The sequence below is a fragment of the Podarcis cretensis genome (genome assembly GCF_951804945.1).
Source record: "Podarcis cretensis genome assembly, chromosome: 6".
Classification (NCBI taxonomy): domain Eukaryota; kingdom Metazoa; phylum Chordata; class Lepidosauria; order Squamata; family Lacertidae; genus Podarcis; species Podarcis cretensis.
In genome coordinates, this window is record NC_137175.1 from 56,322,828 (window position 1) to 56,335,997 (window position 13,170).

At 41.6% G+C, this 13,170-nt stretch overlaps 1 protein-coding gene across 1 annotated transcript in view; it reads right to left on the bottom strand.

Annotated features, from left to right (window-relative positions):
• Nucleotides 1-13,170, bottom strand: part of BEND5 (BEN domain containing 5) — a 734,690-nt gene that overhangs the window by 115,691 nt on the left and 605,829 nt on the right. The window contains exon 9 of the mRNA XM_079980403.1: nucleotides 2,561-2,672. Coding sequence (XP_079836529.1) covers nucleotides 2,561-2,672 — 112 coding nt within the window. The remainder of the gene's footprint in view (nucleotides 1-2,560; nucleotides 2,673-13,170) is intronic.

Sequence of the window (13,170 nt, forward strand, 5' to 3'; positions counted from 1 at the left end):
AAGCATTGACCCACAGGGAGAAGCAGCCACAGAGTCAGTTTGGGATGGTTAGAAGCCCAATAATACCCCCATCTCATATGTGGAGGACCAGCAGCAGTCACAAACACACCTAACAGAGGCTGGCAGAGCACTCCAAGCTGCCCTGCAGCACTCAGGAGCACTGGTCCCTCTGGAGGGTGGGGAAATACTACCACTAGCTTACAGCCCCCAGTACTACTTGCTTTGCAGGGAATCTGGCATTGTGGCTGTCAAGAACATGTGGAAATGTAAAGGGTTGCCAGTCATGGGCAGGGGAAGGCACCTGCAACCTCCACCTCCATTACCATCCAAATGTTAGATTGCCTTGCAGATACACAACTACATACACTGCAGACTTGGTAACAATGGCTCTCTCCCACATCTGGTATTTAATTTTAAAACATAATTGCCAGTCACATCATCAGTGTCATGTGTGGTTAAGGCCCTCAGAGAAAAAGGAGACACCATCTATTTAATGGTTATCTAGGGCAAAATGCAAACCTAGTCTGCTTCATTTATTCATATTCAAAATGGCCACAAGATCTTTACTATTGAGAGATATGGAATTATTTGGAGTGGAAATGGGGGGGGGGGGAGGTATACTGAGCAGAAAACAATTGCTTCCAACCATCCAAATGTTAGATGAGATGATACCACTTGTAGACTCATAGTATAGAGAGCTCAAGTGTGCAATTTAGACACAAAACCCCTGCCAAGTCTATTATTATATTTTATTCGTCCACTGCACAGTTTCACATTGATGACTATGCTAATAGCATCATTTCAAGAGTGGAAGCAGAGCTTGAAAATGGACACAATTTGCTGCCCTGACAAAAGGGAAATTTATGTCAGGCACCAGCAGGGTCTGTGCATTCATGAGACCAGAGTGTTATTCTTGCATATGAGTTATTTGGTGATGAACAGGAATCACAGAAGTGGTGCAAAAGTGGGAGGTAATTTAAGCAATGCTATCATTTGAAATGGGCTCAGGTTGTGAGATATGGATTGGCTGCAAACTGCAGACCACTTGAATGCAAGTTAGTGGATTAGTTTTTTTCCAATAGAATGTAATGTGTCTCCTGAAAATAAGACCTTTCCTCTCTCTTTTTTAATCAGATAAAGCATCCTACTGCAAATGGCAGAGCCACCTTGCAATGTTTCTTAGAATAAATATGTAAAGCTACCTTCCAGCTAAGACTATTTTTTGTATACCAAGGTGGGGATTCGGAACCAACAGTGGACTCATTTTTTCACTATTTTTCATAGTTTCAATTTGTGGCCATTTCAATCCCAAATATGTTGTCATGTTAATCCATCCCATGTTGGAGCAGAATGAGGAATTAGTCAATGAATTGTAATAGTGATACACTAGCTGCTTTCAGTCCTTGAAGGAAGGGATACATGCGCGATCTGATACAACCTACCCCCCACCCCACAAAAAGGAATGGTAGCAATATTTGCTTTAATACACTGCTATTCCCTGAAAGGGAAACTGTCAGTGTGAGATGGAGCATCAGGAATTTTACTCAACAAGAGCCATCTATAAAATCCCATTACACTTCTCAGAAAATGCCTGTTATTTATTTTATATTTTCAAATCCACCTCCATCTGTGCTGAGAGGTTTTTCTTAGGTCACATACTCAATAATCCTTCCACACTTTGATGTCACATATTCAATAATTGTCTGTCTTCCACTCTTCTTTGCTCCTTAATCCATCTCCCCTGATTAGCAGCAATTTCACCTTCAAAACACCCCTGCTTCTCCGGCCAAGCATCTGACTGATTTTCTGTTTATGTAACATTTGCAAATGTTATTTCCTTTCTGCTCTGAGTTTCACATAGCAACACCTGCCTCCGCACTGCATTAAACAGCAACACCATTTCAAAATTTGCATTTGGGGCTATGTCTGTTAGAGCAACACTCTCCCTTTTTGCAGCTGGAACATTACAAAAGCAAGCATGTTCAATTCAGACCATGTATTCAGCATAGAGTGATCACAAAGGTTGCTTCAAACTCTTGATGAAATAGGTAGGTTCTTTAGCTTTATTACCATTGGTAGTCCCATAGAAAGAGACATTTCAGAAGTTTTACACTGCTAATCACAGGAGGTGTTTTCCAACAGATCAGCCTTCACAAACCTGGTACCCTACAGTTATTTTGGACTAAAAGAGTCACCCTGATAAGATGTGTAGCCCCAAACATCTGGAGGACACCAAGTTGGGAAAGGCTGCAATAGATAGTCTCCCAGACAGCAGATGAATTGCAACAGAGACTTGATCAGACCTGTGCAATGTGGAACTGGCCATGCAGCTAAAGGTTATATGCAGAAGAACCAAGGAAGTAGAAGACAGGGCGCTGTAGTAGCATGTTTGAGTAAAAAACACAACCCTACTGAATTATTGCCCGTGCTGGATTATTGCCACAATGTCTCAATGTGCTCTTGAATCATCAAGACACTGTGTGATGGTGCATGCGGAAGATAAAAGAACAGTTTTAGATAGATGCTTAGCTACTATTTCAGTGTGAGGTTGCTCACTCACCGGATTGTTGTACATCTGAACAATGAGCTGCTTGACACCGTGGAGAGTGGGATGAGCCCAAGGCGAGGGATCTGCCCAGTGCCTGTTTAAATCAAAGCCCATTAGGGAGCACCTGTAAAAACAAAGACAGGACAAGTCGTCAGGACTCAAGAGGCCAATTTGAGTGTGTGGTGATGGAAGTTTGGTGTCTCACACTACCTACTTTTCTTTCAGCTGCCCACCACTCCAGGTGAACTCCTGCCTTGCCAAACTGACACCAATTGCAGGCTGAAAGTCCGTCACTCATCTCACTCCATGTATCTCTGTGTTCTTGGGATGGATAGGGGGAATCACACTAAAGGCTTCTAACAAAGATAATCAACTTTGGTTGTAATAGGTGCACATTTTGTGCTTCTCCTTCCCATAAGGCTGGTGCGCAGCTTGAAACCTAATATGCCCAAAAGGGTCTCTTCTGATTGTCTTCTACCTACTCCCAGACACTGCATCAAGACTCTCAGCAAAGGAAGACCAAGATAGTTTGATTAACACCAGCAGCCTCTCTCTCTTTCCCACCTTGTGGTTTTAACATCCCGATGCAGAGATCTGGGGGCACGAAAGCTAGCCCACTGTTTTGTATCCTTTAATAAAAGTACTGCCCTAATTATGGATTTGGGTTTTATATCAAAGGGTACTATATAGAAATTCCTGAAAATAAGGAGGAACCACACAAAGTCACAACTTTTGCTATATGTAAAACGAAACAATAAAAAAGCCATTTTGCTACTATACTCTAGAGCTTCTAGAGAAACAAAGAGCTTTCACTTGATACTAGGTGAATGGCTATTACAATCTATTATTTAAACATATCTATGGAAACAGCTGAGATTTGTTCTTGTAAAGCTGTCTGATGAAAATCCCCAATGTCTGAGAAGGAATAAGGAGAGAGAAAGAACATTCATAAATACTAAGCCACACATTCTCCAGCTAAAATTGGGGAGAAAGTAAAGGAGAGGGAAGCTGAAATAGAAAATTAAACAGTTTGTAATCCACAAACTAATTAAGCTGTAGATCCTGAACTGAATGTGTTTTGCACAATAGTTTATTTCCTATTCAGTTGTCTTAGGGCTGCAGTGTTATAAGGGAGGGAGCCCCAATGAACTGAATGGGACTTACTTTTGAGGAGGCATATGTAAGATTGCATATTAGCATTTTAAAACATGGGGGGCCAATCTGTAGTATAAATGTCATAAGCAGCACAGATATCCATCTGGTAATCCTGAAAGGAGCTGGGAGGCCATGAAACCCAGCTGTGGCATGTGGTAGACAGTCAGGGCAACACTCCAGCTTGGCTCTCCAGAACTGGCAAGATGCCACGTCAAAGCACTGGAAGTGGGGAATGCATTCTGCACTGGAATGCCACCAGAATGGTTCTGTCCATATTCTAGATTTTAACTGTGGCCCATGTGCCAAAAACCTTGCCTTTAAATCAGACCATTTCTTGGTCTTTTGGAAGGGAAATGTACTAATGGGACAGCATTAAGATGAGAGAGAATCAGCCCACGGCAAAACACACTGTAGGGAACCCAACAGTTTCTTCAGTCCCCTTCTCCCCAGGTATCTTGGCCTGAGCAAGCTGAAAGGCTGTCCTTTTTCAATTGAAAAATCTAACCTCCCTTCCTCACTCAGATATACAGTTGCTTCAGATGGGGAGGGGGAGATTCCCTTCAAATACTTGCAAGTAGCCAAGAAAAGACTGGACCCCCACTTTCAAGTATTTTGGAGGTTGTGTTTGAAACAAGCATGCACCCTGATGTGATGCATGTATGATTTGTACTTAGGGAAAAAATCTTAGAAGCAGCTCTGATTCACCCTGGGCATATAATTTATCCCTTGAAAGAGCTCCTGGCTGCCTGCTATTGTCAAGGAAGATTTAATAACATGCCTGAAGATGTGTGTTATTTTTGGTTTGCTTATTTTTCTTACAGTCCTTCCTTGCTTTCAAGAGTGTTCAATCTATAGAAAATCGCTGGGACCCCTGACTTTTCTTCCTTTGATTTTCCCTGTCTTTTATTTCCTGCACCCACTATATGCCAGCAGAGTCTCTTACAGGCCTATTCCCAGAAGGTGAGAGAAATGGAGAAGAATGGGCTAAAGGAGTTAAAGAAATCCTTTTTCATGCCCATGATTTATTACAAAAAGAACTGCACACACTTCCCGTCTGCTTTGTGAGGAAATGCTGGTTCACTGAATCAGTACTGGGTGAATGTACAGATAATACCCCACACAAAGCCTGCCAGTGCAAATCCACAAATGGCACTAGTGGGAAGGGTCAGGATTTGAAAATGAAAAAGGGAAGGGGAGCATAAAAGTACCATCTCTCTGTCTCTCTGCCCCTCCCCATTAGAGTTGAGAGCGGGCATAATTGGACTGTGTTGCCACTTTACTTGAAGGCATGAATGCTGGCTGGAACTCTTCTGAGTCTGTAGCAGGAAAAGTCTTGTGCATGCAACAACCACAAAACCAAAGTCTTAAAACTGTACATCAACACTTTGCTTCCTATATTAAAAGAATTATTTAAGCACTACTTAACTTATCTGAGGTTGTCAGATTTCAAAATCAGCTGCACTTAGGGATGGGGAAAAACATGTCCAGTTTAATTCCCAATTTCCCCAATCTTAAATTCAGTTTGCTACTTTTCCACATTGGTTTGCATTAAAAATAATTAAAAAGTTCTCATGAAAATTTTGGAAGCATAAATTAGGAAAGTTGTGAATGGGACCCCCCTGATGGCACTCCAGACCAGGGCTCGACATGCTATTTTTTTCCTTAGGTTAAATTCAAATGTCATTTCCCTCTCCATGCGGTGTCTTTTTATTTTATACTTTGGCCATGAAATTGTAGCATTCATGTCAATGCAAGTTATATATAGGACTGGATCACTGTGCTTGAGGAAGGACTTTTCTGGTGGCCTGACACTATTGGGACCTGACTCCAGTGACAGCCACTTCTGTTGCTATGCCAATGCTTGCATCTTATATGCATTCGGTGCAAAAATGCTTGAGTTCCACTTGCAGAAGTGGGCCAGATGGTGCCAACATTATGTGGCATCCTCAAGGCCATCTAAAGCCCAAAGGAGCCAACATCATTAGCAATACCTAGTGCATTGCTAAGGGCTTTTAAAATGGCAAGTGATACAAGTTCGTTAGCTCGGCTCCACATGCCAATGCAGGATTCTGGGTTAGCAGATATGGCATGAACAGCAGTTTGCACCACAGCAGTTAGTGGCTTTGCAGGAGCAGGGCATCCTGATTAGATTTCTCATTTTGCTTTTATTCATTCCAAACCCACAGGGCAATTTGGTAATGAGGCATGGCATTTGGCTGCATTTCCACCCAGCCAGCTTTCTGCACCGTTTTGCTTATGTGGACTTATAGCTCTAAGAGAACTCACAAAAGAATATTTAATAATGAGTTTCTTAGCACAGACAGAGTGGGCAGATCAGCATTAGCTGCTGAAGGCCACATGGTGGAGTCGACGTTTGTAGAATGAGTGACACAATTTTAAACAGCGAGTGATAGTTAACAAAGCACTCCTCCATTTTCTCTTGTTAAATAAAAATAAATGTGCAGTGATACATGTCTCCTTCCCATGTGCCCACCCATTTCCCCCTCCTAACTTGTGGGAGTGCTACTTCCTGGCACGAACATCAAGGAAGAACTGGGGCATTCCACAGCATGCACTGCATTCCTCTAAGATCAGCAAGAAATACCTTGATTCAATGTTTATTTTCTTCTCTTTCACACAAATCTCAGTAAGGCCAGAGGGAGAAAGCACCAGTCTGTGCATAGCTGCATGTGTGGCTTCATTTAAATATACACAATGTATAAATGGTGCTTTGCCTAACTAACACAAGCCTCCACTATAAATAGCTAAGTGGGCAAGAAATGAAATGAAAAAGAAAATGCACCAGTGGCTGAGATTTTTTTTTTTTGGGGGGGGTGGCCTTAAGTAGTCTTCATCACACATACAGCTATTTTAAAAAGTAGCCTGGTTTTAATAGTTATCAAACATTCCGCCACTGGCTACGTAAATCACTAGTTAAGAGACACTAGTCTTATTTTCTAAGATAGACCCGGATTCCTCATTTTGGAGGCGGGACGAGAACCATGACTGCCTATGCAGCTGGATGTCTGCAAAGGGGCATTCACATACATATAGCTGTACAGTGGTATCTCTGGTTATGAACTTAATTCATTTCGGAGGCCCGTTCTTAACCTGAAACCATTCTTAACCTGAGGTATCACTTTAGCTAATGGGGCCTCCTGCTGCCGCTGCACCACTGCTGCACAATTTCTGTTCTCATCCTGAGGTAAAGTTCTTAACCCGAGGTACTACTTCCGGGTTAGCGGAGTCTGTAACCTGAAGTGTTTGTAACCCGAGGTACCACTTTATGTGTGTTGGAACTCCGTGCAATTGGGAACCTTGCACAGTTGATTGAGAGAAGTCCCTAAATTGTTTGCCAGATTTTTGGAGGATTACCTGCACCCATATGAGCCTGCCAGAGTCTTCAGTCCTGCTCTCTGGGTCTGGCAGTAAGATCCACCAAACTGGTAGTTAGTCTCCATAGACAAGAACTTTTCACTGATGGCTCTATATGTTTCAAACCGTCTCCTTCGAAAGGCACATGTGGCATCTGCATTAGCCTTTAAACATGAAGATATTTCTGTTTCAAACTGTTTTTTGCGAAAATGCTGCATGCTGGACGTTTTAGCTGCTGCTGTTTTAGTGTGAGGCAGGGTTGTTTATTTTGTACTTAATTGTTTTATCCTGATGTCAATAAGCTACCTCTGGAGAACTATGCCCTGTAAAGGGGGGTGGGTTTCAAATCCATTAATTAATCACTTAATATACACAAAAATAAATACTGGGATTAAAAAAAATCAGGCAACTACTTGCATACTCAATCCCAAAAATAGTTGGAATGCTGTTAACAAACTAGGCACCACCATCAACCCTACCCCTGAAATCATTAGGACTTACATCCCAACAGACAAACATAGGATCGGGGCTGCATATCACAGTGTTGCACAGTACAAACATAACATTTGGAGGACACTACTACACTTTCTTTTCTTTTTACACACACGTAAATATATTTAAATATCAGGCCAGTATCTATATTGCATAGCAAGAGGTCTCTGCATTGATAAAAAACCCCTTCTGATCACATTGGGGTGCTTTTTGCACTCACAGTAGTCAGTCTGATATCTGTATATGCATGAGCAGTGCATATGTCAACCAAAACACCCCAGATCTCAGCAGCAGCAATTTCTCCTATCCCATTTTATACATATATTCAGAGCACTGAAACTGGTGGTGATAGCAGAGATGCATAAGACACACATTCACACAACAATATTTCTATGAATACAGATACCCCAAGGGCTATTTTGAATGTTAAGAATGCCCTGCATAATTTTCGGGCATCCCTTGAATATAGTTCAGTTATTCTCAGTGTGGATTTGTGGTCCTGAAAACGCGTACCCTATTGCCAACTGATGTCTGATCAATAAAAGGTATCGCCTATTTTGTATCTCATTGGAGGAAAGCCAGCACAACACCCAACTTCTATTTGCTATTTTCATAATGATTTGCACAGTCTCTCCACAACTGGGCTCTCATGAGTTACTGAATTACAGCAAACCACTATCACTGTCTGCTGACGGAAAAGTCAAAATATATTTCTGGGTAAGAAAGGAACAGATTTCAATTTCAAGCTTCCAAGGGCATAACATAAAAAAGCATTTTTAAAAAAATATAGAAATACAGGGCATAGGAAGAGAACATTGATAGAGTCCTTTAAAAACAAAAGAAGGAAGGAACAGCATTTGAGATGCAGCAGCAAGACTGAATCATTTATATAGCTGGAGAAAAAGATCTTATTCATTTCACACAGATTGCTCATTCAGATAAGCATGTGCTAGAGCTGACTTTGTGACACAAAACATAGTATTTGCAATGGGTAGAAAACAGAGATGGTTGAACTGTTTAGGAGAAGGGGAAATGCTGACATTTTCAATACCAAGCAGCATGGTTTCAAAATAATTCAATAAAATTTATTTTTCTTGCTTTTGTTGCAATTGTCTTTGTTGGAGGAGTTGCTGAAACACAATGCTACTACTGATTTTCCTATTTCCAGTCAAGCATGGAATAGAACAGCACAGGAGACAGATCGGCATATATGATTTTTTTTTTAAAAAAAAAAAAAAGCTGTATGTCTTAAGCAAAAGAATACTGAGCTAGCATGAAGAGTATTCTTAAATGCTTGAAAATCTACCAGAACATGAAGAACAACTTTTTCCTCCTTTCTACCAAGGGAAAAGGAAATTGACCCAATCCAGCAGTCTTAATCTGTGTACAATAATTATGATGCACATTAGGAAAAACTGTTAGGCATTGCCACAGTTCCATAAAACTTTGCCACAGTTCCATAAAAGAAACAATATAACACGTCTTCCATAAGTGCATAAAGATATCAGGGGAATCTGATGAAGATCAGCAGGAAGTTCTGCATATGTGCACCACTATCACAGTGGTGACGCAGTCTGTCCTCCCAGATTGGCTATCCAAACCTTAATTAAGAGGCAGATGCATGTGCATTTTGCAAATAGATGCCCCAAAGGTTTTCGTTAAAGTCATCTTTAATATTTGATATTAAGTGACAGAAAGCAACATTAAAGATATATTAGGCTATCAGGGGTGTGGAGGAGAGAAAACCAGGAAAAAATAGTATTTAAAGAAAGGGGGGGGCATCTTTAAGGATGTTTCAGATTGGTATATTGTGGGTAGAGGAGAGATTTAGTCCGCAGATTAGGTGGCGGAAGAATGAAATCTTAATTAGAAAAGGTACTTTGCTTTCACCAGTCAGCAAATCCACACCTTAAAATAATTTGGAGAGGTGGCTTACAAACTGCAGACAAGCAGAAATATTCAAAGTCATTGAATGGTCTAACACCACGCAAGGTGACGCAAAAAAAAATAAAAAAATAAAAAAATAGTGAAGAGCAGCTATCAAGACAGTCTCCGGAAAAGCTGCATGTGTAATCACAGTTTGCTTAAGGGTGAACCTCATTAACAGTGTCTCTGATTAGGCTGTCGGGACTCTCCCAGCAGGAATCTTTCAAAAGTGCTGCTGCAGGAACAGAGTTTAATGTTTCACTTTTGGAACTAACAGATGAAACAGGGATGCTGAAATTAAAATGGATTTTGCTTGCTTCAAAAAATAGATGACCCATATGGTGCTGGCTGAAGCCCAAATGCCATGGTTTAATCAACTAGTAACTAGGGGTGGGCAGATCTGACGATTTTGGTTTCTCTCAGCATCTCATTGCTATAAACTCAAACAAAAAAAGCAGCCGGTTCCTGGAGGGGTTCTCTGGTCAGCGTAAACATGCCCAAACAAGTCGGCACCTGGCATGCCAGTGGTAGACCTGGGGTCTCAAATTTCAGCAGTGCCCTGTGCAATGCCAAAGTTTGGCACCCACCTGCTCTTGCCTTCCATTCTACATCACAGTTGTGGCGTCCCCTGCAGCACCCGGAAGGCTCTTCACCCAGAGCAACCAAAGCTCCTAAATCTGCCTGTGGGCATGCTGTGATGTGCAAACCTGGGGTTATAGTTTGTTTCTCTTGAAACAAATCATGGGCAGAAGCCAAGCTATGATTACCACTCATGATTTGTTTGAGTGCAACAAACCATGATCCTGGATCCACATGTTAAGCCACGCCAGACTCTGGCATGTTTGTCTTTTCCCCCCTCTCCCACAAGGAACAGTCAGGAGCAAGGGGGCAGCAGCTCATGCTCACTAAACCATAGCACATTTTAAAATGTAGTTTCATAGAATCATAGAATCATAGAGTTGGAAGAGACCACAAGGGCCATCGAGTCCAACCCCCTGCCAAGCAGGAAACGTTGCAGGCAAACCAGCTCCAAGTGTCAGATGCGTCCATACAATGCAGTTTTGTGTCATCACACACAAGAAAAAGAAACCTAAAACAAACTCTAATTTCAGCTTCTAGGGCATTTGTTGTAGCCTGCAAAACAGATATTAGCTGTATGATATTGCCGCTTTGCCCATCCTTTGGAATATTATTTTCATGCTACTGGGTAAAAGTTTTGCTGCTGTACGTTCTCCCAGTCTTTTGTACAATAGCCACCAAACAGCAGGGGAGAATGGTTGTTCTTCTGCAATCTTTTCCTTCATTTTATTTAGGCATCAGCTACACAGCAAACAGATATTAATATGTGCAGAGCTGCTGAATAAATGTATGTGCTTATGGGGTGTTCCCAGGGTGTGTGGGGATGGAATGAAAATGAAAGGCCTGCATCAATCGTCTCTCCCAGTTCTACAGTTCTAATCAATGAACTCCAAGAGCTTAAGGGCTCTCAAATCCTTCCTGCCTTTTCCTGCTGCAGTTAAAGGAGCCCTGTTGCCCACTGTGACGTCTGTACCACTATCAGTGGCTTCTCAGAGAGTCCAGGCAAAGTCTCAGTGGTCCTGGCTCAGCTTCAAAGATGTGGAAAAATTAATTGGATGGAATGAAAGTTACAGGAGAAAAGGGGGGAGAAAAACTTTGCATGAAAAGACTTCTGACAAAAGAGTTTAATGAAATCTCTAATCCAAAAAGCTACAATACAGATGCCCAGCAGCACACTTGATATTATATCTGAACCAATAATGATTATGTGCATTTGGGGGTTGTTGTTCTCCCAGACTGAGTACCTCACTGTAAGGTGCCACTGTGCAACATGTACGTGAATTTATTTTAACATAATTTATTAATCCTGCTTTTATTTTGTTGCATCAAGTAGACATGAATATCAATATCTGCCTTGTTATTCGTTCCCCTGTTATGCAAGAGCTTAGCTAATAAATACATAAACTCATATATTCCCAACAGATATTCGATTCTCAGCATCCATTTGCATTGTTCTCTATTTAAGCTTTTGTTGAAAGATGAGCCAGATATTTGTCATGACGTGAAATTCATAACTTCAGAAAACGCTGTATCCAGTTGCCACAGCTCTAAATGACACGGGTGTTCTTCTGAGGTGACTGGCTGCTGGTCCAGATAACTTCAGTGTTTTTCAGGTCTTCTCTCTTATGTATCACAGGACCCCCAACACTGAGGACCTTGAAAAGGATGATGAGGGGAAGGAAGAGGTCATGGATCAGAGCCCTCCTGGTCAAGTTCCTGGTTACACTACTCCACTGAAGCTCTCCCTCTGGATTTTTGACACGTGCCTCTATAAAATTCCAATACATTCTTGTGATGCTCACTCAAAAACACTCCAATCATAATAGCAATGGTGCAAGAAGGATGTCAGAAGTAGATGTCTGAGACAGCAGTTCCTGTGATATGAATACTCATCCCCCTATCTGTCTTTGGTAAGCAAGTGTTACAGGCTTTGATTGCACTTTGAAATCTTCTTCACCAGGTATACTGGAGCAAACAACATGTAGAAACCTTTAAGAAAAAACACCTTCCACTCACTAGAAAGGCATGCATCATTGATAGCCACCTTCTCCCCACTGCGGTGCTCAGAAATGTTGACAAGCACCTTCCCTACATTGCAATGTTCAGAAAACTCAAAATCCCTACAACCGTAGTTCTGTCTTGAGGGAAGATGCCTGGATCCCATGCAATAAATTAGTAAGTAACTGCTCGTTTATTTTGCACACACACATTTATGGGAACAGTTTGTAGAAAGAGGAACCATTGTAGCTCAGCTGATGAGGCCAGAACTAAATGCTTCTTCAACAGGTTCAAGCAGTACCCACACATAAAGCACGTTTCCCCTAAAATGCCTGAATTCCTCTCACCTCTGCATCAACACAGCATTACTCCTCCAGGTGCGCTTGAGGGAATCAGCAAAATTTACTGTTCGTGTTTTGCTTAAAGTGACTGCTGAAATCCCCCTTCCCCATCCATTATCACTGTATAATCTGTGCAATTCATCAGCTCAATGGCCACATCAGGAATGAAAGGGGGAAGAGTCCATTAGTAACCAGAGCACGGATGTTATACAAGGCAGAAGGTTTATGATCTGCACAACCTGAAATAAATGCTTCTTCTTTTTCCCTGGGGACTTAGGTTAACACTGAGTAGCTGCAAGTTAATTTGCTTACGGTTTTATTAATACACATCCCTTCCGGCTTGTCAGGAGGATGAGGGAGACATAAAATAAAATGCTTCCCTCTCCTGGATCCATAGTTATCCCACATCTTCTGCATACCAACAGTTTCTAATGTGCTATTCCTCTCAGTGATTTGGGGACCACTTTCAAGAGTGTCTCTTTGTCCTAGGTCAAGTAATCGCTTTACACACAGCTTATAGCTAGGCTTAAGTTAAATTGTATTGAATCAAAAGATAAGTTCTCGCCTGTTTTATAAACATGGTCAGAATCTCAGTACATCTGCAAGAGCAGATCGGGAACAATCTTAAGCAAACCAGTGAAAGCTAAGTGGCTGCCAATGTAAGAAGAGTTCAGTTGCAAGATCAAACAAATGAGCAGAAATCAGAGTGATCTGCTCTTGCAAGAGCTCACCTGCAAGATTAAATAAACTGACTTA